The following is a 26,376-nucleotide window of genomic DNA, read 5'->3' as shown; positions in this document are numbered from 1 at the left end:
AAATTTTGGCCAACAGGGTTTAAATACTAGCCCCCATCGAGAGCATCCCTTTCCTGTATTCAGACTGTTGTAAGAACTTTTTTTCCTCAGCCAAGGGCGGACACTATCCTCCCTTTAGAGTTAGTCATAAGTGGCTTCTCTGTAACACTTTGTTCTCCTAGTGTACGAAGCATTATCTCCTGGGTCTCAGTTATAGAGTTACATTACCCCCTGGCCATTGTGCCAGCATGAGGACAACATATCTTAAGTTGTTTGCCAATGAAATTTCCAAAGTAAGACATTCTCTTTACGCTGTAAAATACTCCCCTCACCTCACTTCTTGTCACACATTGCACTTTTGTGGGAGCATATTAATCCTTCAAAATACCATACATTATCATTTAATAAGAAAGATCTGATTATAATTAGAAAATAGTGTTGGTATCATTACTGCTCTTCTGAAAATGTGTATTTGTACAACTAGAGGCTTAAAGTGTCTGGGCCTAATTCAGTCTTCCTGTTGTACCTGTGTGTCTGAGGGCATTGCTTGGGTCCGTTTTATCGCTCGCATCTTAATACAGCGACTCAGCAAAAATAGCTTATTTTGTTGTGTCATATAAAGCATGCTTTTTCAGAGGAACCTGTTGTGTTGTAATGACTGTCTAGTCTTTTACTTTTGCTTGTTTATTTTCTAACTCATTTTTTTTATAGTTTAATAAATCCTCTACCTTGGATGAGGAAACAGTATGAGGCTGTGTCTCATTTGCTAGTTAGATTTGCTGCATTTACTGTTTTTCTTGTCAGACACCATCCAACAAAATGTGATCTATGGGAGTGTAACTGATGTACGTAACTTCATCACTAAACCAGGTATGTGTCTTTTCTGTACTCATATTATTCTTACCATCCTTAAAGAGACAAGGAGTTGATGATTAAGTTAAGATGTTAAGAGATCTTTGCAATTACCTGAAACTAAAACAAAACAAAACTTAGTGCTATGCAAATTGAAAAATCTTAAAGTCTAATCCATCTCCCTTTGAAGTCTATGTAAAGAAGTCTATTGACTTCAGTGGGAGTTGGATCAGACCTCTAGTCCTTCTATATCTTAGCCAGTAGCAAAAGTAATTGAACAGTTGTAATGGAGTTAAGATGTACGGATTCCTTTGGCTATATTTAAAGTTTACACTCAAGTATAATAGTTGAACCCCACCCACATGCAGATGTATAGATTGGTATTTTGAAAAACCTCCTTTCTCATTAAATGCATCTTACAACCACACCACACGATCCATCGTCTATAGCCAAGCTCTGTGATAAAACCGCATTTGCTCCAACCCCTCAGACAAACACCTACAAGATCTCTATCAAGCATTCTTACAACTACAGTACCCACCTGCGGAAGTGAAGAAACAGATTGATAGAGCCAGAAGAGTTCCCAGAAGTCACCTACTACAGGACAGGCCTAACAAAGAAAATAACAGAACGCCACTAGCCGTCACCTTCAGCCCCCAACTAAAACCCCTCCAACGCATTATTAAGGATCTACAACCTATCCTGAAGGATGACCCAACACTCTCACAAATCTTGGGAGAAAGGCCAGTCCTTGCCTACAGACAGCCCCCCAACCTGAAGCAAATACTCACCAGCAACCACATACCACACAACAGAACCGCTAACCCAGGAACCTATCCTTGCAACAAAGCCCGTTGCCAACTGTGCCCACATATCTATTCAGGGGACACCATCACAGGGCCTAATAACATGAGCCACACTATCAGAGGCTCGTTCACCTGCACATCCACCAATGTGATATATGCCATCATGTGCCAGCAATGCCCGTCTGCCATGTACATTGGTCAGACTGGACAGTCTCTAAGTAAAAGAGTAAATGGACACAAATCAGATGTCAAGAATTATAACATTCATAAACCAGTCGGAGAACATTTCAATCTCTCTGGTCACGCGATTACAGACATGAAAGTTGCTATTTTACAACAAAAAAACTTCAAATCCAGACTCCAGCGAGAAACTGCTGAATTGGAATTCATTTGCAAATTGGATACTATTAATTTAGGCTTAAATAGAGACTGGGAGTGGCTAAGTCATTATGCAAGGTAGCCTATTGCCCCTTGTTTTTTCCTACACCCTCCCCCCCCGCCCCCCCTTAGACGTTCTTGTTAAACCCTGGATTTGTGCTGGAAATGGCCCACCTTGATTATCATACACATTGTAAGGAGAGTGGTCACTTTAGATAAGCTATTACCAGCAGGAGAGGGGGTGGGAGAAGGTATTTTTTCATGCTTTGTGTGTATATAATAAGATCTTCTGCACTTTCCACAGTATGCATCCGATGAAGTGAGCTGTAGCTCACAAAAGCTTATGCTCAAATAAATTGGTTAGTCTCTAAGGTGCCACAAGTACTCCTTTTCTATCTTACAGCCAGTTGATCTGCACTTTCATGTAGAAGATCTCCAGGCTAGAAGAGTGCATCTTAGATGCTCTGCATTGGTATGGTATCATAGTAACTAAACACTAAAACGGAGGTGTTTTTGTTTTTCAGAAAAAGTTAGAATGAAGGCTGTTATAGTTTTTTTTTTTAAATTGCATTTTATAGAAAATCTTCCTTAAGATGTAATGACCTCTTTCATTAGTATGGTTTCCATCAAATGAACTGTTCTTTTCTTTGCAGAAGACATTCAGCATACTGACGTTTTATGTATAAATGTGACCTTTGCAGAATATTATATGTTCATATGGAAAGGCAAGACAATAGAGGAAATAAATGTCACAGTCCTCATTGGAGAACTATGTGATGGAGGTACTATAATGCATCTCTACAAAATAGTTTATTCAGAAATAGTTTTTTTTCTCAGCATAGAAGTTTTGTGAAAAATACTTTTAATCAAACATCAGAAGACAATGCAGTTTGAAATAGAATTTTCCATTGGGCTAAGAAGAGCCAAGTGGTGTGTCTGGTTGGTATATTGTTAGTTTTAGGGTAGTTATTTATTAATCAATGATTGGAGGTTGATATTCTATGTACTGTTTACACAAAAAAAGGCATGTGTCAGTGGCCTGCATTGCTGGATTTGAGAGGCTTCATAGAAGCTGTTAATCAGCTTCTGAAATCCTATATGAGCATGCACAATCCAAGAGCGTGGGTCTACATGGCAGCTGCTGGTTGATGTATATGTTAGTTAACAAGACTTTGGTGACTGTGAGGGTGGGGGGAGAGGGAGTTTAATTGTTGATGCACTTGCTTTTTTACGTAACAAAAGTATTGCAATGGACTACTTTTTTTCTAAGAAATTTCTAAGAAATTTTTTTTCTTTTAATAGAAATACTGACACAGAGATTTTCAGTAAACTTTGTAAGCTTCAATAGTACTAATACAACAGAACTATCTGGGAATCCAGGTAATAATACTCTGTTTTACTTTAGCTTCTGCTGGCTGATTTGGCGGGGGGGAACAACTTTTTTATTGATAGCCATAACCAGTTATGCCCAATTTTATTTTTTATCCCTCTCATTTTCATCTTAATGTTGATAATCACAGCCTCTCCATTTTCTACCCTGCTACTGATAATATTGATGATGCTGAAAAGTATCATCAGATATTGTAGAACTAAAATATTAGGATCTGATCATGAAAACACTAACAGGCATAGTGCTTGCTACTGTAAGTATTCCCATTGAAATGATGCATTAGCAGTTTTCATCCTAATGCTCCCTTGAATGTTGAATTTGAATGTTGCTCTGTGGCTGCATAGGAAGATAGAAGAGAAGAGGCTTTCTTTGCCCTCTTTCCTCTCTTCCATAGTGCAGCCAGCTAACACAAGGTAGAATTTGGCTCTTACTGTTTTCTGAAAGTCGTTAATACTCTTTTGTTTGAAGTGAAACCATTCTTGCTATAATGAAAAGTTCTGTTTAGATGTGAAACTAAGCACCTCATCAGTCAATTAGGGTTTCCCAACACGTTCAGAACTGTAGGAGACAATACTTCTAGCAAAATGAGAAGGCTTCATGATTATACTACTAGGCACTTTTAGACAGTACAGTATTTTACAAACATTAACTAATCCTTACAGCTCTCTTTTGTGAGAGTAACTGAGACTAACTATAATACCTAGCTCTTATACAGTGCTTTTCAGCAGTAGATCTCAAAGCACTTTACAAAGGAGGTCCGTATCATTATCCCCAAGGTCACAGAGTAGTTAGTGAGCCAAGATTAGAATCCAGTAGTTCCTAGCCTTCATTTCTGAACTCAGTTCTCTAGACCATGGCATTTTTAAGAACTTGGGGAGTTTTATGTATTATAAAAATGTTTGTCAGTGCTGATGAATCCTTATAAAACTTTCTCAGTTTCTCTTTCTGTGTTTAGGTTACCAAGTTGGCAAACCTGTTAGAGCCGTAAATATTTCTTCTGAGACTGTTACCATTCTAAAACTTTGGCAGCCAGGTACTACCTTTTGATATGCTGTTTTAATCACAACTTGCAATATAAACCAAAAATACTCTAATTTTATTATGTGTTTTGCTACATCTTTTTTTATTTTGGCCTTCCCAGACTGCTCTGGGTTGCTAATCTAGTGTTTCTTGGAGTTTAGATAAATTTATTATAGAAACTCCAAATACAATGAAATACACATGTATAAATCAGACTTTCCTGTATCATAATTTTATTTTGTATATAGTGCTCTCTTGAATAAAAGACCACTCCTGAAATACTGGAAAAATACACTAACAGGTAATATGAAGTATTGTCATTTATATGGAAGTGCAAGACATACACAATAAAACAAAGTACTGAAGAATCTGTAATTTTTAAGATGCTACAAATGAAAATGGATGGACACTTAAGATAAATAGAATTTTAGTAGTATTTGTTTTAGCATTCTAAATCAAAGTAGCTTTCTACAAATTTGCAAGCTAGAGACTGAAAAGTTTCTATGAGAAACGCAAATAAATGTTTTCATTTTGTAGTTGGCAGTGGTTTGTGTACATCAGCAACTTTCTCACCAGTTCTGTTTGGATTAAATTCACTATCTGGATGCATTTTAGAAGTTAATATTAATGAAGATTGCGGTCAGTTAAGGTGAGGTATATATGGGTTATCCTGTCCTCCCCTCCCCTGTATTCATTTGTGGCTTTAAATATTTATAGAACTCTTATGTTAGTATTCAAAATAAGAAACTGATGCACTTTAACTAATTTGATGATATTATAGTGGTGGGTTTTTGTTTTGACTTACGATAGCCCGTGCTGCAAAACACTTCCCATACAAGCCTCTTATATCCACACATTCATATTTCTCTAATTATGTAACTTTTGTGTTTGAAAATGGCTATTTTTAGTGCCTTTTTAAAGGGGAATTTTTTAGTAGTTTCAGCAAAATCTTTAAAGTAGTTTTGGACTTGGGAGAATGTCAATAAATTTTTCCCCATTTAAAAAAAAGACCTATTTTTTTCACTGGAATAACTCAAATAGCTGAAATTTGTTTAAGAGCATGCACTGAGAATTTTGAAACTTCAAACTACTAATAAATGTCTCGTTAAAATCCCTATAGGCCCCCATTTCTATAATCTCTAAGGACTCCACAAACTTGAATGTATTTATCCTCACAACATTGCTAGGGCAATGCTTTTATCCCCATTTTACCGATGGGAAACGGAAGCACACAGGAAATCTGTGAGAGAGTTGGGAATCAAACCTAGGTCTCCAAAGTCCCACGCTAGTGTTTGAAGCATTGGACTGGCCTTCCTCTCTAGGGATGGGTACTTAATGACAACAAATGCTGAATACCCTTGTTTTACATCTCATCCACAAAATGGCCCCTCCAGTAGCATAGCAATCCATTTTATTATGCCTGGGCATGGAGTTTACTGGTTCAAAAGGAAGTGTGTCACCTTACTGAGTCATCCACATCAATTCCAGCAGCACTTGGGTTTTCATATTGGATCTCCTGTACAAGTACTGACAAGATCTAATAAAATCACAGCCCAGAGTGGTATAGATATAGGTTTATTTGTAATGTATTACAACATGAGTGTTTTGCAGGGAGGATGTAACTGACAGACTTAATTCATTAATACAAGCTACTCATGTTGGGAAGAGAGGCAACTCAAGTTACAGTGATCTAAATGATTTGGTGGAAATAATACGTAAGTCAAAGCTTCATCTGTATTTTAGATTAATATAGATTTTAGTTTTACTTTACAATATGATTAGAAAATTTTAGTTTCTCTTATAAAACCATAGTAAAGGTGTATGGTAACAGTGTTTTAATGTCAAATTATGAGAAATCCTCTTAAATTGGTTAGTCTCTAAGGTGCCACAAGTACTCCTTTTCTTTTTGCGAATACAGACTTAACACGGCTGTTACTCTGAAACCTCTTCTTCTGTGTATATGCAATACCATTCCCCCAATCCCCCCACAAATTAAATATAAATACTGATACTCTGAACATTTTTTATGACAATGAGGAAATAAAAATGTCAATTTATGTCATGTGTACAGTTTGACAGTAAAAATAAAATTTTATCAATCTCAGTATTTCATGTGGAACCTCTCTTTTCTCCAAGGAAGAAAAGACATTTTTGTTTTATTCCTATGCAGTTTTTATTAGTATCTCACTGTATCGTGATAATGTTTAAAATATGTTTTTAATATATATTTTTTTCAAATCTAAACTCTGTTTTCCTGAATAGGTTTAGATCCACCTAATTCTAGTGCAAATGCAAGTGCTGGAAATTTGAACGGCATCTGCTCAGATATTCCTGCTAACCTGAATATTCACATAATCACTGCTGTCGTGGGTGCAGTAGAAGGGATTGCACAGGAAGAGATACTCGGTGTACAGATCAGGTACAACAGAATCATGGCACTTGTTATATTTGGTGAATATTGTGTTCAAGTATAGTTGGACACTGTTGGGTAAATGAAGCCAAAAATATGTAGTTTAAAAAAAAAGTTGCTTACAGGTTTTTCATGATTATCTAGGGTTTTGCTTGGGTTTCTTCTCCGCAGTGTTTGCAACCCAAATCCAGCTGCTCTAGTCCATAATCACTTTCACTTTCTGGTTAGCTTGTTTTCCTTTCCAAGGTAAGATGTGCAAAAAGTAAATTATTGGTGAAAGATAAAATAGACTTATTAAAACTGAAACAATTTTAAAAAAGTCTCCTCCAATGTTGCTAGCAACAGCAGTAAGGAAATGTATTATTTTAACCTGAAAGTCTCTCTTTTATTAGCCACCATGTTTCTCTCTGCTTGTAAATAACTTTGTTACTTGTGTAGTTTCACTTGACACACACATAAGTAGCAAGCTATATATTTGAAAGCATAAGTGGAAAAATTCCAGAAGAAAATAACCCAAAACTCATAAGTTTCAAGTGTCAAAAGCTCACGTTAGCAGTAAGTTTTATACATTCCATCTCATTAGATGTAGATAATATAAACCTTTATAGGTAAAATTTTCTATTTTGTGTATGCCAAAGTTGTGTCAGCAAAAAAGCAAAACAAAACAAAAACATTTACCCACTGTCCATGCAAAATGAGCATTTGTTTGGACTGGCAAATGTGCATTGTTGCTTAGGGATCTTACCTGACTGCTATTCTGAGTACTGGTCATAGCTCTGATACTGACTGGCTGGGTTACCCAGGGCAAGCCACTTAACTTCTCTGCAATTCAATTTACTGCTAGGTAACATTGGCATGATACTTACCTGAATCACAGTGTGATGTGAGGCTTCCATCAATGTTTATTAAATGCTTTGTTAGCCATGATGAAAAGACAATATAAAAGTGAAAAGCATTTGTATTAAACTCAGTGTATTGAAATTTTAATTAGGATCGAGGAGAATGATATTGCCCAGCTCTGATTAAAATAGAGAATAACTAGTAAAATTATGAAAGTGCAGTGCAAGAATACAGCAACAGGTACACTGTAAATATTATTAAAAAACCCTTTATAAGATATTCTCTTTGATATCCATTTGATATTTCCCATATAAATTACACTGATTGTATGTTTATTTTCTTTCAGTTTTTCAACAGTGATATGGCAATTCCAATGTGGGATTATCTGCGAAAATAAGTCCAGTTCTCTTCCTATCACTTCTTCAGTCCAATTTATTAAAGTACCAGCTCAACCACCCATTCCAATGACGAGGTAACTTTTTATAGAAAGCAGATATCTATCATCAACTATGAAGAAATACCAAATTAAAATAGCAATAATAAAATAGTAAATTTGGTTTGCCAGAAAATAGTCATTAGGTTTGAGGCTTGGTTAGACTGCACTGAATCACAGATCTTCTACCAGTTCAGTGTCTGTTTCTGTAAAGTGTCTTAAATCCCACTAAATCAGAGGAATCTCAGTGAGAGTTGAAGGGTACTCTGCATCTCGGCCTCATCCTGCGATGTTTACTCGTGTGACAAGTCCCTCAGTAGAATTATTTGTGAGATTCACTTAAATGGATAACGGGTGCTGGATCAGCCCCTAAACTGACACTTGCCTTGTAGGTACATTCAAACAATTGTTGTTATTTCTAAAGCATAGTATTTGTTCTTTTGCTACTAGAACCGTAGAATTATGTATGGAAAGGTCTGTTAGGTCAGCCCCAGCAAGGCAAGCTTGTTTCCTATAGTAAACTTTATATTGCTTTGTCCAGTCTAGTTTTAAGTTTCTCAAGAGATGAGACTTTCTTTCAGGAAACTATGTTATGGACTAAAAATTCTTACCATAAATAAGTTTTTTTTTTTTCCATTATATTCAACCTAAATTTTCCTATCTCAGTTTCATCCCAGTTCTTCTGGTTTAAAACCCTGGTACTACCCCCAAAAGAATCCTCTTCCTTGGTGTAAACCTGTGCTCATCAGAAGAAGGAACATTCCCTTAAATCATCCCATGGCTAAAAATGAGAGATTGATTGATTAGAAAGGAAGTCGTCAGGTTAATGCTCCTGTTTTAATTGATCTTTCATGCAAAAATAATTTAATAAAGAAACAGCTGCAAGATTATTTACTCCAAACATCTTTCTAATTTGTTTTTCCCTGCATTTGCACTGGCGACTGGTTGTACCATAGTTGCAATTTAAGGTTTTTTTTAAAATTGTGTTTGTAGATTTCAGATGAACTATACAGAATACGACTGCAATCGAAATGAAGTTTGCTGGCCACAACTCTTTTATCCATTGACGTGGTATTACACAGGTAAAAAAGTAGTGTGTGTGGAGTACAATGTATTATCAAGATTATCAGTAAAATTACATGATGCTTTGTAATATGGAAGTGAAGTCTTCCTGTCTTTTGGAAATTGTGAGCTGCAAAGTATGTTTGTTTATTAAATTGTTCTTTACTGTCCATGACTGGATTTATATTGTATCTTGGCAGATAAGTGGGGAAAAAATGAAGAATAGTTACCAGACTCAGTACTTTGTCAGTTCTCTTGAGGTTTTATTGCTATTTTTATAATGTTGTTTTAGGGAGAGTAAGGTTCTTTTTTTAGCCCCTTTCAAAACTCTCTATCTCCCATTCTGTTTACTTTTCTTTCTGGCCAACCTACTTTATAAGACGAATGCATGGCTTGCTCTATAATATTGGCCTATTAGTCTGTCAAGTTCTGTATTATGCCTTTGCCTGTAGCATTTGGCAACTTTCAGCTAATTGAGTTAGGAACTCCTGTACTCCAGTCCAAGCTTTGCCATTCGTAAATCAGTTAACTTTTCAGTTTTTCCATTTGTAAAAGATGAGTATGATCTGATTATTGGGGGGTTGTGAGGATTAAATAGCTGATGTTTGTAAAGCACACTAAGGCACTGCTCCTGCAATGAGAACTGCAAGGGTACAGAGGACTGCCCCTACTGTTCTCAGCACGAGGTTGAGGCCTCAAGTTATTCTGTACTACATTATTTTATTTAGGTCCATGTTCAGTTGTAGTCTGTAGCTTTTTATCTTTGCCTGATTTTTAATTCAATATAAAAATAAAACTTTAGGGCCAGGGTTTTCATATCCTTATATTTATTTAGATTTTTGTTTTCTTTCAGGAGAACCATACTCTCAGTGTCTTGCAAAAGGCTTGATACTGGCATTTTTCTTTCTACTCGCAGTTGTTCTGAATAATCCTTGGAGCAGAACCCTTAAAGTGTGAAATAATACTACAGTTTAAAATTTGAGAGTATAAAGAGAACCATTTTATTAATGCATTTTTTTACACTTTTGTATTCAACCAATGTTTCGATAAGTAGTACTTTTATTATAAAGCTTTTGAAAAAAGTAATTTCTGGATTTTGTGTATTTTTATATAAATACTCAGAGATGTAAAATTAATGTGTGTTCTATATAGAATATGGTTGTATTAGGTTTTTAAAAAAAGATAATCTGTTAATGGCTAGATCCTGTAAATGGATCTGCCAGAGTGCATTCCTGTTACATTGATTTTTGAGGTGCACTGCATGGGTTCAGAAATGTACTTGGGTGGATTCATACCTAAACTGTAAGACATTTGAGTATTTACCAACAAAAGATATAAACTTCAGTTAATGATTAATTCAAGCACACAACTAGTGTTCTCTAAGCAATTTAAGACTGAGCTTTACAGTTAATTTAGGTTTTCCATTTTGCTGGATCACTCTGGAAAGAAATAATTTGGAATAGTAGCAATAATCACAATGGAGTTGGTTTCCCATTTTAAAAAGCATCATCTAAAAAGTTGCTATAAATGCCTTATTTGACTTCAGTAGTAGTCACTGTGTTTATTTTCATTTGTGATGCTAATTGTTGTTTAAAAATATATCTGCAAAGGAAAACAATTTCTCCTTCTGTACGTGTTAACAAGAAGTTATGTTTTAAAGAAAAGAATTGGCTGTTTTAATTTTTCTTAAGATCAAGTCTTGCCTTCCTTGCTTTTGCTGGATGGCTCTGTGCATAACTAGTGTGGGAATGTGATGTTCTCAACTTGCCCAGGACTGAGAGTCACCTTTACCCCACTGCCTCCAGGGAGAGAGAGACTTGCTTGTGCTTAACTGGGGGTCAGTGCCTTGACACCACCAGTCTGTTAGTCATCCGGAGAATCTTCTCGGAGTCATACTAGCCCTTACTCTTTTTTACAGGTTAACCTTGGTGCATTCCAGTTCTCAAGCCCCTCTGAAGAGTTCCCATGTAGTGTTCAGCCCTTTATACACTGAATACTCGCAGGGAACAGTATACACACCAGCTTCAATGATTCAACTCAGGATCCACTCCTTGTACAATACCTCAGCACTGAGATATATTTGTAGTGAAAACAATTATAAGTTTATTATCAAAGATCAAGATTCAAGAAATTTTGAGTAAGGATAATGGAAACAGAAGGGTTACATATAAAACAAAATTAATACATGATTTCTAGAGACTAGACTTAAAGGCTAAAATCTTGGCTAGAAGAGTTTTCTTATCCAAAACTTTTTGCAGACATAAATTCAACCTTTTTCCCCCCTTCACAGGTGACCGCTTTACAAAAATATGTATGTTCTGTATGTTGTGGTTTGAAGTAGATACATTTAGAAATATGCAGTTACTGCATAAAAGTAGGAATTAAGTTTAGATTTTTTTTTTAAAGTGAGATACATTAAAAATTGCCAGGAACAAGCCTATTTTACTGACCAAAGGCGCCATCTAGCCTGGTATCTTGTCTTAAACAGTGGCCTAACACCAGTGCTGCAGCAGGTGACTCACCTCTGCACAATCCACGTGGCCAATTATGCACTACACTGCCTGAGAATGGAGTGGTGGGTGGTAGTTCCAACTGATTACCTGCCTTGAATAAAGATTAATAGATCTTGTAACTTTTAGTCTATTTTTTACTCATTAATTAAAACTGATCTCTTTAGTTTAGTATCTTGTAACTTTGTGTTCTATAGGATAGTTATGAGGTATATAAAGCATGTATTTCCTTTTATCCATTTTAAATTTAAGTGCTCTTATATTGTGGGACAAGGTAAAAAATAACAGCTTACTTGTCTCATCTATCTATCTAAAAGTACATAGTCTTTATAATTTCTCCCCACTCTTTCTAAGCAAAAATATTTTGCTCTTCTAAATCTGTTCTTGTATGGAAGTTTTGCCCTCTGTCATAGCTACTCGATCACTTTAGAGGCAGAGTTGGGGGCATCTGTCTCATGCTTGGACAATTTGAATGAGATTTCAAAGAGAAATGATTGAGTAAAGGGTATGACTGTAAATGTCTCATGAATAATAGTAATTCCCATTAAAACGCATGGCTCTTAGTCTCATTTTCATAAGGGAGAAGCTTTAAAAATGACTGAATTTTCCCAGTTAAGGAGTTTCCTTACTTCCAATGGATGAGACTTAGAGCAGGCCTGAGACGTAAAGACAATCCAAGATTATGAGGAAAGAAGGGGACAGTTTACTTCTTTGCTGCTGAAGCAGATTTTATGTCCTTGCCTATCCCCTCCAAAGGGCCTGGGGATTTATTTTAATGCTAGTTTCAAAGTCCTCCCCTTTGGGGTGAAGGAAAGTGTTTTGTAGTTTGCTGAGTACTGGATCCATTTGTCCTATGCTTGGGGATGAATCATGCCTACAACCATCCCTGATTTACATTTTGCAAAACCCAAAGCTGCCCAATGAGGGGGAGGGGTTAGATAAAATGTGACCCAGATGGGAACTGCCTCTGGGTCTGGTGAAACTTTCCATGTCGGTGGTCTCAATTGAGGGTGCCTTTAGTAGGGAGAAAAGGTGTGCTCTTACCAACATCCACATACCACACAACAGAACCACTAACTCAGGAACCTATCCTTGCAACAAAGCCCGTTGCTAACTGTGCCTACATATCTATTCAGGGGACACCATCACAGGGCCTAATAACATCAGCCACACTATCAGAGGCTCGTTCACCTGCACATCCACCAATGTGATATATGCCATCATGTGCCAGCAATGCCCCTCTGCCATGTACATTGGTCAAACTGGACAGTCTCTACGTAAAAGAATAAATGGACACAAATCAGATGTCAAGAATTATAACATTCATAAACCAGTCAGAGAACACTTCAATCTCTCTGGTCACGCAAGCACAGACATGAAGGTTGTTATCTTAAAACAAAAAAACTTCAAATCCAGACTCCAGCGAGAAACTGCTGAATTGGAATTCATTTGCAAATTGGAAAATATTAAATTAGGCTTAAATAGAGACTGGGAGTGGCTAAGTCATTATGCAAGGTAGCCTATTTCCCCTTGTTTTTTCCTACCCCCCCCCCCCCCCCCCGACGTTCTGGTTAAACTTGGATTTATGCTGGAAAAGGCCCACCTTGATTATTATACACATTGTAAGGAGAGTGGTCAGTCTGGACCAGCAGGAGAGTGAGTTTGGGGGTGGGAGGGGGGGTGAGAAAACCTGGATTTGTGCTGGAAATGGCCCAACTTGATTATCATACACATTGTAAGGAGAGTGGTCACTTTAGATAAGCTATTACCAGCAGGAGAGTGGGGTGGGAGGAGGTATTTTTTCATGCTTTGTGTGTATATAAAAAGATCTTCTACACTTTCCACAGTACGCATCCGATGAAGTGAGCTGTAGCTCACGAAAGCTCATGCTCAGATAAATTGGTTAGTCTCTAAGGTGCCACAAGTACTCCTTTTCTTTTTGCAAATACAGACTAACACGGCTGCTACTCTGAAACCTGTCTTAACTCGAGGTAACTCATACAAGGTAAACACCTAGCGAAGACAGGATAGTTTGTAGTTTTCACACAAGTTAGCAGGCTCTACAGTTTTTAAGGCTCTCTGCCAAAATCTTTGGGGTTTTATGAGATAACTGACCCGGCTCAGCTGTGTGGCTGTAAATCCTGAGAGGAGACAAGGCTCAGTAGTTTATCAGGCTCTAGCTAAGGGCCATCAACCCCATGCGCCGAACGAGACCGCCCTCAGCTCTGCCGGAGCCCCGGCCCGGCGTGCGCCCCCGCAGGCAGCCCGCTGGGCCGCTCTCCCGAGCCCTGCTGCTCCGAGAGGCGCCTGCGGCCTAGCTCCGCGCCCTGGCCCCTTTCCCGGCGCGCTCTGCCGCTCGAGCCGGGGGCGGGGCGGGGCGGAGCGGAGCGGAGGAGCGCACGGCTCGCCGCAGCCCGGCCGGCGGTTCCGCGGCCTGCTGAGGAGACGGGTTAGACACCGGCAGCGCCTGGAGTTGTTGCTCGCGGACGCTGGAGCTGAGCTCCCCCCATGGCCCCGGGGAGGGGAGAGCCCGCCGGGCCCCGCGGGAGGCGGTCGCGATACAGGGCCCGGTGACCCTCGTCAGCCCGCTTGGCGTGTGGGTGCCGGGTGACCACAGCCTCCACCCCACTGCGGCCCAGGGCTCATCATGGGCTCCCTGTTCCGCAGCGAGAGTATGTGCCTGGCCCAGCTCTTCCTGCAGGCGGGCTCGGCCTATGAGTGCCTCAGCGAGCTGGGCGAGAGGGGCCTGGCCGAGTTCAGAGACGTGAGTATGGGGGGGCTTCCTGCCCCATCTGCTCCGCCCGAGACACCCCCCGATTCCTCCTCCTGCCCCATCCACTTCGAGCCTCCCCACCCAACTCCTGTCCCCTTCCTTCTCCTGCCCCATCCCCTCTCTGCGAGACTCCGCCATCCCCTTTCCCTTTAGCCTCCCCGCCCAACTCCTGCCTCTAGTTCCCCCCTTCTTTCTCCTGCCTCATCCCCTTCCCCCTGAGACTCCCCTCCTGACTCCTGCCCCATTCAGCCCCCAGATTCCTCTTCCTACCCCATCTTCCCCCCCCCGAGATTCCCCCATCCCCTCACCCTGAGACTCTCCTCCTGACTCCCCACTATTCCTTCTCTTGCCCCATCCCCTTGATTTTTGTAATCGGATCTAGGTGGTTGAACCCACACATCCATGTGGAGCCTCCTTTGACTTCAGTCTTGGAGTATATGGTCTCAATTATTATGCCTGCACATCCAAGTGGTAGGCCAGTGGAAGTATCTAAACTGTTTAAAAAGATGCAGAGTTCATTTTCTGATCACATCAATCTTCCTGACTCTCTTTTTCTGGCAGTTTTAAAGCATACCTGTTTCTGGAGGTATAGGCAGAATAAGTACTCCTTTTCTTTTTTCCTTAGTAGGTGAAACCAAGTCCCTGTCTAATGTAAAATAGGGGTGGTCAATAGCTATTTGTTGTTTGTGTGATTCGTTGGGATTATCTGGGTGATCTCTGCTTACTGGCTGAAACTTCAGAATTTCTTCCAACTTCCTTTCAGATGTTTTAATTAGAAGTAACTTCTGAAGGGAAACTGGAAAGTAAGTATGGTAGATTAGAAGAAATGATTGTTAAAAATAATAATTAACACTAAAACTGTGTTTAAAGACAATTTATGTCCTGTTGTCCAAACACCATTTTAGGGTCTGATTCTGCAACTCTTGCTTTTGTGAGTAGTACCATTTGAAGTCAATGGGATTAATCCTGAAAGGACTGCTTGCATGATTAAGGGTATTATTGTCAGTGCTGCAGAGAAAAGGAAAATAGTGGAATATACTATACATACATATTTTCAAGCTGATAATACAAAAACCATGATGAAAATTCCCTAAAGTTGAATACACATTCATGAACACTGCACATACAATTTATGACATTGGGAGAGTCGCTTTGTAGTAAAATGAAATTTTTGTACTTGAATTCACTTTCAGATTTCACTGAAGTTCAGTGACAAAGCTCCCATTCACTGCAGTGGGTGAAGGATTGAATCCTAAATCTGTGTCTTTAATTTGGAGTCATAAGGGCACTACATTTAAAATAAAATAAAATAAAAATAAAATTGGAATGGTTTCTCTATGGGATGTAATTATTTTTACAGTTTGCTGAAAAAGAGGCAGAAGGTTTTGATCTGTTTTAATTGAATTTGTTGTCTGAAATCCCTTTACATCTTCCTAAATGAAGAGTTTCAGAGTAACAGCCGTGTTAGTCTGTATTTGCAAAAAGAAAAGGAGTACTTGTGGCACCTTAGAGACTAACCAATTTATTTGAGCATAAGCTTTCGTGAGCTACAGCTCACTTCATCAGTGAGCTGTAGCTCACGAAAGCTTATGCTCAAATAAATTGGTTAGTCTCTAAGGTGCCACAAGTACTTCTTTTCTTTTTTCTAAATGAAGAGGAGCACCTGCTGGGAGGAGTTACCTTTTGTTCAGCACAGATGTGGTTCTGATTCCAGGCTACTCAGTTTTAGTATCACAGCAACAGACTTCAGCTGAAACAGTGCTGGTTGACATTTATAAGCCCTAATCCTGCAAACTCTTACACATGTTATTAGGTTTCAGAGTAGCAGCTGTGTTGGTCTGTATTCGCAAAAAGAAAAGGAGTAATTGTGGCACCTTAGAGACTAACCAATTTATTTGAGCATAAGCTTTTGTGAGCTACAGGTCACTTCATCGGATACATTCAGTGGAAAATACAGCGGGGAGATTTATATACACACAGAACATGAAAAAATAGGTGTTATCATACACACTATAAGGAGAGTGATCACTTAAGATGAGCTGTTACCAGCGGGGAAAGAAAACCTTTTGTAGTGATAATCAAGGTGGGCCATTTCCAGCAGTTAACAAGAACGTCTGAGGAACAGTGGGGGCACTGTGCCCCCCCCCGTGCCGCTCTCCCGCTGGTAATAGCTCATCTTAAGCGATCACTCTCCTTACAGTGTGTATGATAACACCCATTTTTTCATGTTCTGTGTGTATATAAATCTCCCCGCTGTATTTTCCGCTGAATGCATCTGATGAAGTGAGCTGTAGCTCATGAAAGCTCATGCTCAAATAAATTGGTTAGTCTCTAAGGTGCCACAAGTCCTCCTTTTCTTTTTACATGTTTTTAGTTTCACTGAGTCCATTTAGACTGTTCATGTTTGTAAAATTGTTGAGCACAAGTGTTTGTAAGATTGGGGTTCTAAAGTCGATGAACCAGTTGTGTTTGGAGAAATTACTGCTTAGATAAATATTTAGTGAGTATTTTTTCTCCTTCACCCTCAGCTCAACCCCAGTGTAAGTGTATTTCAGAGAAAATTTGTGGGTGAAGTGAAGAAGTGTGAAGAAATGGAAAGGATACTTGGTAAGCTTTGTTGTAATATTTTTCTTTCTCTAAACTAATCTCTTAAGCGATGTCATTACTTAATTAAAGTTTACACAATCAGAGTACTACTACATTGGAGATCTTATTTATCTGTGTTCTTTTATTATGCTGATCAGAACAGAATCTGAGCACTTTGAAATCTGAGACTTTCTTTTACATATTCTATAGAGTCTAGGATGTTTAGAAATTTGGGAGTCAGTGATTAGGTCACTGTTCTGAGAGTGAAAACAAATAGATGTTTCTTAGCCTGAGTGTATGCTACGAGGACACAGCTACTGTGCTACAGCTGTGCCACTGAAGTGTATCACATTAGATGCTTCCTAAATGGGCAGAAGGGTTTTTCCCATTGGTGTGGTTAATCTCTCTCTCTGAGAGATCAACAGAAGCTTTCTTCTGTCGACTGAGATGCATCTACATTGGGGGTTAGGTCAACCTACGTACGTTGCTCAGGGTTTGAAATTTTTTACTGGCCTGAGTAACATAGTTAGGTCAACCTAATTTTTAGGTGTTGACCAGGCCTTGTTTTGATATTGACACTTTGTGTTACCTTGTGCAAGTCACTTAACCTCTCTGTGCCTCCATTTGTCCAGCTGTAAAATGAGTTTAGTGATGTCTGTTTACCTTTGTAAAACATTATTTAAGTGCCCAGTAAATATTTTTAATAAAAAACTTCAGGTGTAGAAGAGTTACTAAACACTATTGCTGATAAATTACTGCAACTGTTTCAACATAAATTCTGTTTAAAATTCTGGTTAGGAAAATGGAACTTTCTCTCTAGAATGAATTCCTTAGGAATTAAGTATATTAGTGCACAAGGTGACCTTCAGCTATTGAACTTTCAAGCAGTCCTGAAAAATAGCCTTCTGTGCCCATAATTACATTCACATGCTAGTAGATTAGTGGTAATTAGATTTTTTTAATTGCATTTCAACTTGCTTCCATATGTTGTTGGAAAAATATCGTAAATTCTCTTTATGGAAATGTTTTTGGTACCCTCTTATGAGCTATTTGTTTAGGTCATGTAAAACCCACATCCTTTTCATACTCTTAGCAGCTGTCTCAGCTCTTCCATTGCTCTGCATGTGTTGCATTTATTGTCAAGGCTACCCTTGCCCCCTGCTTTGAAGAATCTTTATTGCACACGTGGATCAGTGAGCAGGACATCAGTTTTTGCAGAAGACATGAATAGGGGAAGGAAGTCACTTGAAGAGGTATCATGAAATGTTAAGTTTCTCAAGGTCCTTGTGGCTGAAAGTTTTCTGCAAAGACTTCATGGCTGAAAATATTTAATTCCACAAATACTTAAAAGAAAAATATGCCTTGTATTTTAAATGACCTCCCCCTGCAAAAAACTCCATCACCTTAAAGGTCCTTAGTGCTCAGTACCTCTAAAGACTATATCAGAATCAGAAAAAGAGAAGATCTCTAGAGCCTGATTTTGCAATATACTTAGTGCCCTCAATGACCGCTGACAGGGTACTCAGCAGCTTTCAGGGGTGTTCAGGCATGTTTGGACCCCTAAATAAGTTATCTAGGCAATATGTTCTGAAAAATGTTGCATAATACAATTCTTTTTTCAATTCTGTTCTTACTCCAGGATTTCTAGTGCAAGAAATTAAGAAAGCTGATATTGCTCTTCCTGAAGGAGATACTTCTCCTGCTGCACCTCATCTTAAACACATGTTAGAAATACAGGTAACTCTTCAAAGAATTTTGCAGAAATGAAAGGGTAGGATTGGATCTTGGAACTGAATTTTACTTTCCTTCATTTTGGAACAAATCCTGAGAATTTGCTGTTCTCCTTTATTAAACTGAATGCTGCAGGTGCTCAGCGCCTTTTGGTATTTGACCTTTAATTGTGTTTAACCTAACAGTTCTGCGCTTAACTCTGCTATCAGGTTGGCATAACTTAGAAAAAAATATTTCTTGACTTCGTGCTCAAGCTTTCCCCTCTGTAGCTTTTTTCCTTTCAGCCAGTGATATGCTAGAGACTGGAGTGAAGATGCAGTATTGATGTGGGCTTTTCTGTGGCAGAGCTAAAGTTAACTGTTAATTTTTTGTCTGTTTAACTCAGAGCTTGTTTGCATCTCTTTTTTTTTTTTTTTTTTTTTTGACATACTAAGTATGCTGGTTTACCTGGCTTGTCAGGTTTCCCAGACAAATTAACTACTGTGACTGTAATCTTTTAGTCTTGTAGGTCACTTTGGGAATTTACCCAGTATTGCAGTTCTTTAGCACATATAACTCCAAAGGAGGCCAGTGGCAGTTGTGAATGTGAAAGCTGAGTAGGCACTGAATGCATAGAAAGCAGGCAGCTGTTTTGTGTAGATGCTGTTGAATTGATTTCTATTTACAGTATCTCGGTAGAAACAATTGTTTGTAAAATGCACGATGAGTTGAATAATATATGTCAGTGGTGGCCAAACTTACCTGGCCCTCTGAGCCACATATGAAAATCTTCAGAAGTTTGAGAGCGGGGCAGGCCTGCTGGGGTTGGGGCGTCAGCTCTACAGGAGGCACCTGCTGGGGCTGAAGCCCCGAGCCCCTGCAGGTGCGCCTCGCAGGGCTGAAGCCCTGCCACCTCACTGCAGGGCAGAAGCTCTGAGCTCCTCCCTCCCCAAGTCTGGTAGGCAGAGAATGAGGGGAGGGGCAAAGGGCTCTGCGAACTGCACTTTAACTGTAAAAGAGCTGCATGCATCTTGTGAGCTGCAGTTTGGCCACCCCGGTATATGTTTTATAACCTCCTCATTCAAAATTCAGTCATTCGTATTGTGAAACCTTTTAGGCCCTAATCCTGATTAAGAGCTGGCTGTCCAGCTCTGGTACAAGCTAAGGATGCACAGAGGCAGCCCTAATTTATGATACTGATGCCAATGATGTATCAAGCTTACACAATGCAGAGTGGCATAGGCAGACTGAAGGATCCAACCCTTAGTGCTTAATAATTAAAAAACTGGGAATCTCTTGCATCAGTGAGGCAAACTAACTTTTATAAAGTTTTCAAAATTTCTTGTTGTGTGAATATAGATGTTAGATCATTTTAGTGAAAAAAGCTAGTAAAATATGGGATTGTCTTATCTTTCCTTGCAAGCTAAGTAGGGATTTAATTAAGGACTCTTCAAGCGTCTAAACATGCAGAGTTTGCATTGAGAAATCTGGGAATTGAAAGCATTCAGGACTTTGTATAGATAAAACAAAACAAAAGAGATCCTGGGCTAGAAAAAAATAGCTGGCCAGATTCTCTGTTGGTGTAACTCCAGTCAGGGCTGGATTTAGGGGCAGGAGACCGCCTTAGGTGCTGGGCTTGGGGTACTGTTTTTGTTGTTAGCGTCTTATATGACAGGGATAAATCATGCATACAAATCGTGCTTCAAAGTAGTGAAATGGTCTAAAAATGCAATAAAAAGTAAGATATTTAAAAGTTTAACAAATGGAGCAGGACAGGGGGAGCTGAAGATGCTCCTCGTCTATGGCATCATTTGGTCTAGGACAGCCTTTGACTCCAGTGACAAAGGCCCTGATCCTGTAAACATTTAAGTACGTGTGTAATGTTACTCACTTGGTTTTGGTGGGAATACTCATGAGTAAAGTTATGCATGGGTGTATTTACAGGATCTGGGTATAACATTAAATTTTTTTTGAAAAGGAGCCCCAGACTATGTAATATAAAAAAGGGTGGTTGGATAACAGGTTAGAAATTGATGGATCGTGAATGTGGGAGAAAAGGAAGGAGAATAAAGGATGTGTCTTTATATTTATTCTGCAACTGAAAATAACTTTTTTCTTTGAGGATTTAAATAATTTTCAGCAGAGATGGAAGTTATTCTGATTTCAGTATCTTGTCATCATTTTCTGCCAAATGTACTAATAGGCATTTTTCACAGATGATTTAGATTACAAGATTTATTGTAGCTCTTACTTAAATTAAAATATATAACCAGTAGAAAATAGTTTTTGGAATGTTTCCCTTGATCTTACTTTCAAATGAATTAATTGGGATGCCAAAATTTCAGTTCTAGAACCAGCTGTAAAAAATAGACTGCTAGTTGACCGTATTTATTATCAGAATAAATGGTTAAACATTCCCTATTTTAGGTACATATATTGTTTAATTTGACCAGATTGAAGAATTAACTGTCTCTGATGCTCTACTTGATTTTTTTTTTTTTTTTTAAATGATCATGTTTGGTAAAAAGCATTCAATAATTAGAAATAACTATCCCTAACTTTCAATGGAGAGGGAAAGTAATACAGTGTCTTTTTCCATTTTTTAGGAACAGTTGCAGAAGCTGGAGACAGAATTGAGGGAGGTGACTAAAAACAAAGAAAAGTTGAAGAAAAACCTGCTTGAGTTGACAGAGTATACACACATGTTGCGGGTCACACAAGCCTTTGTCAAAAGACCCGTTGAGGTACTGAGTGTACTACATAGGGAAGATTGTATTTTTAATGTACAATTTTGTCTTATAAGTATGTTAGTAATTATATAACTTGGCAGTCTTTACAACAACATGCAGTGTCTTGTCCTTTATTATTTCTATTGTGTAGCTCCTGTAGATCCCACTCAGGGATTGGGAACCTATTGTGCTAGGCTCTGTATACACATACACAATGAAAAGGCAGCCCCTGCTCTAAAGAATTAACAGGCTAAGGATCCAGTCATTTAAATGCTTTTATTGCAACCTAGTAGAAATTGGATGAATGAACTATTTGACTTTTTATGTACACGAGTTGCAGTTACAATACTGTCATAGAATCTTTGCAACAGTATTTTTGAATGCTGACAAAAGGCAGTTCACCTGAGATCCTGAAACCTCGCTTGTCTGAAATCCTATGTGGGACATTTTTTTTCATTGAATTTTTAGTTGGTTTTATGATATCAAATTGACTAAAATATTGAACTTCCTGAAAGTTATCTGTATCTTTTGTTTGTCAGTATGAATCCTGTTTACATGCCAATTATGAGGAATTCCCATCTTTAGAAAATGATCCTTTGGTGGACTACACTTGTATGCATAGGCTGGGTGCCAAGCTAGGGTAGGTAATGTTAAAATATATGAACAGAAATTTTATTGGTCAAGTCTGGCAGATCAAGCCTTGATGCACTGTTGTAAAACTACTCTAAATATTGGGCCAGATCCTCAGCTGGTGTAAATCGTTGTAGCTCCATTTACTTCAAGTGAGCAATGCCAATTTATAATAGCTGAGAATCTGTCCCACTATGTCTTAGACTTACTGGGCCAGATTTTGTCATTAACTTAATAGCAGAATGACTGGCCCCAAAATATTACCAAAAATCTTCATTAAACTGATAAAGCATTTGTATTAGGCACAATGTATGCTTATAATAATAGAATGTAATGATCTGGTGTGGGGCCTTTTTTTATCCCAAGGTAATTATGTAGCATTTTAATGAACTAGTAATAATAACATGAAAGTTGTAAAGATGATAAAATGTTTAATACTTAACACATACATATTTTCAAAGTGATGTACAAACACAAATCCTCACCACACCTCTGTGAAGTATATATCACATTTTGCAAATGGGAAATCTATGAGGTGCAGAACAATTGAGTAATTTGCCCCTGGGTTCAGAGGGAATTTGTCGAGCTGGTTCGCATATGTGTGCTCAGACCAGTACTCTACATTTTTTTCTTCTCGATGTAGAATGTACTATTTGCGTGTTGGTTTCAGAGGGGTAGCTGTGTTAGTCTGTATCAGTAAAAACAACGAGGAGTCCTTGTGGCACCTTAAAGACAGACAAATTTATTTAGGCATAAGCTTGCGTATTATACATTGTAGAGTGGAAATAAAAGAAAATTGATCAGCATTTGCTTGGTATGACATTTTGTTCTATAAAAATTCTGATGCTAAACTATTATAATTAGTCTTCTTAGAGAAAATATATTGTTAGGTTTTGACTTTTCCTATGGGCTTTGGTTTACTCTTATGACGTCTGTTTTTATATAGATTTATATCTGGTTTAGTTCACCAAGCAAAAATTGAAGCATTTGAAAAAATGCTATGGAGAGTCTGCAAAGGATATACCATTCTTACTTATGCAGAGCTGGATGAATGTCTGGAAGATCCAGATACAGTGAGTAAACATCATAGATACTGTTTCATTATGTTTACTCATCATACAATTAGATAAGATGATTCTCGGGGGAAGAGAAATTGGTCATCCGGCAGCAGATAAAAAAGGGAAAGTTAATGAGTTCTCAATATCCTTGGGAATTAAAACAAAACAGATGTTGGTCCTGATCCTGTTATCACTGCAGGAGTAAAAATCAGCAGTTTCTGTAGTTCAGCTTGACATATGTGGAGTCTCATGGAATGGTGATGGTTTTATGGCAGGATATCTTGAGTAAGGTACATGGCGTTAATGACTACTCAGGTATTTATTAACCAGTCACATACAGTACTTAAAATGAATATATAATATTTAATCTGCTATTGCAATAATAAAGGAATGTTTGATCATCTACAAAGATTTTTTTCCTAAACTTTAAACATTAAAAGATTCTAAAACAGTTAAGACTGCCTCACACTGCTGTACTCTGTGTCTGCTATTGAAAATATTGCTATGTATCTAATTTGTAACACTATAGTTCTTAAAGGGTGAGCTTTTCTTGTACTACAGATATTTCTAAGGTGAATAAGAAAAAGAGTAAAAAAAAATTGATTTCTCTTATTCCCTCCCAAAAGGTGTGTGTTAATCTAACATAAAGAAGAAAAAAGGGCACTAACACATTTTCCTTTTTAGGTGTCTTTTAAGATGATGTGAATTTTATGCTGCTAATGGTGTTTCTCCTGTTATCAAAATGCATTATTTTGCTTCAGAAATTTTGCCTTTTAGACCAATAAGAGTAACGGGCGACCAAATATTGTCAAATTGTGGTGGAATTATAAATCATAATTCAAATGAACAACATCAATGTATTTGTTTATTTTAGGGTGAAATCAGAAAATGGTTCGTGTTTTTAATATCCTTTTGGGGTGAACAGATTGGCCAGAAGGTTAAGAAGATATGTGACTGGTGAGAAATAAAACTAATATCATTTTTACTGAATATTGAATAATGTTGTTTAGTTTTTGCTTATGGTGACTATTTCATTACTTGGGTATGCTGACTTCACGGGACATTTTTGAAGATTTAATTTTCATTATTTCTGCTTGTTATTTTTTCAGTTGTAATCTAGTTTTATAATTATGTAATGTACAAAGAAATACACAAATCCTTCTATCTAAGATCTCTACTCAAGTATTTAGTTTAAGTATGCAACTAAAGAGTGACCCTATCAACTGGATATATGCTAACATTTCTATTGTTTCCATTTGAATTTTGACTAAAGGACTTCGGGCCAGTCCACTTTCCATTGAGGTCAAATGCCAGTCTTTCCATTGACTTCAGTGGGAGTTGAATTAGGCCTTTAATGGGTCAAATTGTATACTGTTTAGTGTTTTTGTAAGTCCTGTTTATTTTTTTCTTTGTCAAATGTAAGCAGCAGTCTTTTGATTATTTTTGCAGTTTCCTGTTTTAGTTTTAAAACCATTCGCTGGCAGTACTTTGGTTCAGTATCTCTGCCTTTGTTAAGCAGGCCAAGAAACAATAGAGGGGGAACAAATAATACCTAAGGCTTTTTCCTTTGTAGTTCTCAAAGAACTTTACAAAGGAGGATAAGTACATTAGTTTCCCCATCTGTAAAATGGAAACAGAAGCACAGAGAGGTTTAGTGATTTGACCAAGGTCATACATGGTCTGGGGCAGAGTTCTGAAGAGAACCTAGGTCACTGTACTCCCAGTCCGGAGAACTATCGACTAGACTATGATTAAATCAAACATACAGAGAGCTGTTTTAAAACCCTCAGTAAAATAGGTTGAGTGATTTGTCTGAAATTAATAAAAATATTCAGGTGATTTGGATAGTTGAATGGAGTGAATTCTGAGAATGAGGGAGGGAGTCACTACAATGGCATGTCGAAGTTCTCTGCAGGTGATCCAAAACCACAACAATCCTTAGCCTTTACCTGCAGTGCCCTTCTCTAGTTCTGGCAGTCACTGCCCTGAAGAGGGCCAATCATGTCACATTATGTGGTGTAGTGCACATGGGGACTGAGACCAAACTTCTTGTGACCTAAGATAGATTTTGATCCAAGATCTGTGAAAGGGAAAGGTGGTGAGTACAGCAACCCAATTAATCACCTATCTATGGCCTCTCAATGTTTTTCACGTGTTTGCTTGGTGAGGTAAGACTCACACCCATAAAGGCTGATCTACACCTTACAGATCTTTTTCAAGTGCTTGGATGTTTAATTCAGGCATCTATTTTTTTCCTTCAGCTATCATTGTCATGTATACCCCTATCCCAATACCACTGAGGAGCGCAGAGATGTTATTGAAGGACTGAACGTTCGCATTCAGGATCTTCACGTTGTGAGTAAAATGTAACTAGTACCTTTTTCATTGAAGATATTGGAGCATAGATAACCACTTAGCCCATAGTTGCAGTATTAATTATGTTGATACATCTGTAACTTGATGCTATGAACTTTTTTTTTTTTTTTTTCAAGTGCCCAAACTTTTGTTGGTAAAAGGTTCTGGAGGTTTTTAGATATGTAGTAGTTGTGTGGTAAAGCAGTCAGAACAAAGGACTATGAGACAGTAGGATGTGACCAGGAGCAAGTCACTTGAAAAGCATGACTTGGTTCAAAACTAGATATTGTACCTGAGTTGAGTTGACCTACATAAATACCTTCTCAGAAAAAGGACAATGATTGTAACAGGGTTATAGAAGGAGAAACGTGGGCTAGTTGTCAGATCCCAGGGTTTGAGCCAGGGATTCCTAAATTCTTACCTATGTTCTTGCGCTGGCTGTGTCCTTTAGCAGGAAACTTAACCGCTTCATCAAATTCCCTTTCTGTAAAATGGAGATGTTAATACTTATGTACTATAATAGGATGTTAGAGATTAAATTTTTTAATGTTGTACTGTGCTTCGATGGTTGATAAATATTTAATAGCAAATTACATATATCCAGAGTGCTTTGCAAAACTTTAAATACTATTTAAATACTAGACTCTTACTGAAAATGACAAATATACTTCAAGAATTAAGCCTACATTTTCAAAAACCTTCCTTTATCTTTTAATTCTTTTGTAATGAGTTGTTTTTATGAATTAATTACATTGTGACTTATTTATTTTGATGTGTTAAATAAAGGGAGTAAAGGAAAAAGGTCAGTGATGAAGCCTTTCTCGAGGCTCTTTTCTCTCTTTTTTTTTTTTTTTG

The 26,376-nt window shown here is 38.0% G+C and overlaps 1 protein-coding gene across 1 annotated transcript in view; it reads left to right on the top strand.

Annotated features, from left to right (window-relative positions):
• The window catches only part of LOC140898888 (V-type proton ATPase 116 kDa subunit a 2), a 51,565-nt gene that overhangs the window by 7,986 nt on the left and 17,203 nt on the right, over positions 1-26,376 (top strand). Inside the window, exons 9-26 of the mRNA XM_073313414.1 lie at positions 784-849; positions 2,669-2,797; positions 3,318-3,395; positions 4,361-4,438; positions 4,963-5,074; positions 6,037-6,140; positions 6,688-6,844; positions 8,022-8,147; positions 9,102-9,190; positions 10,024-10,121; positions 14,298-14,444; positions 16,982-17,060; positions 18,679-18,776; positions 21,356-21,493; positions 22,018-22,118; positions 23,055-23,181; positions 24,041-24,123; positions 25,428-25,521. Coding sequence (XP_073169515.1) covers positions 784-849; positions 2,669-2,797; positions 3,318-3,395; positions 4,361-4,438; positions 4,963-5,074; positions 6,037-6,140; positions 6,688-6,844; positions 8,022-8,147; positions 9,102-9,190; positions 10,024-10,121; positions 14,298-14,444; positions 16,982-17,060; positions 18,679-18,776; positions 21,356-21,493; positions 22,018-22,118; positions 23,055-23,181; positions 24,041-24,123; positions 25,428-25,521 — 1,904 coding nt within the window. The remainder of the gene's footprint in view (positions 1-783; positions 850-2,668; positions 2,798-3,317; positions 3,396-4,360; positions 4,439-4,962; positions 5,075-6,036; positions 6,141-6,687; positions 6,845-8,021; positions 8,148-9,101; positions 9,191-10,023; positions 10,122-14,297; positions 14,445-16,981; positions 17,061-18,678; positions 18,777-21,355; positions 21,494-22,017; positions 22,119-23,054; positions 23,182-24,040; positions 24,124-25,427; positions 25,522-26,376) is intronic.

Source organism: Lepidochelys kempii, chromosome 15, assembly GCF_965140285.1.
Source record: "Lepidochelys kempii isolate rLepKem1 chromosome 15, rLepKem1.hap1, whole genome shotgun sequence".
In the NCBI taxonomy this organism is placed as follows: Eukaryota; Metazoa; Chordata; order Testudines; family Cheloniidae; genus Lepidochelys; species Lepidochelys kempii.
This window is presented reverse-complemented; position numbering and strand designations above follow the sequence as displayed.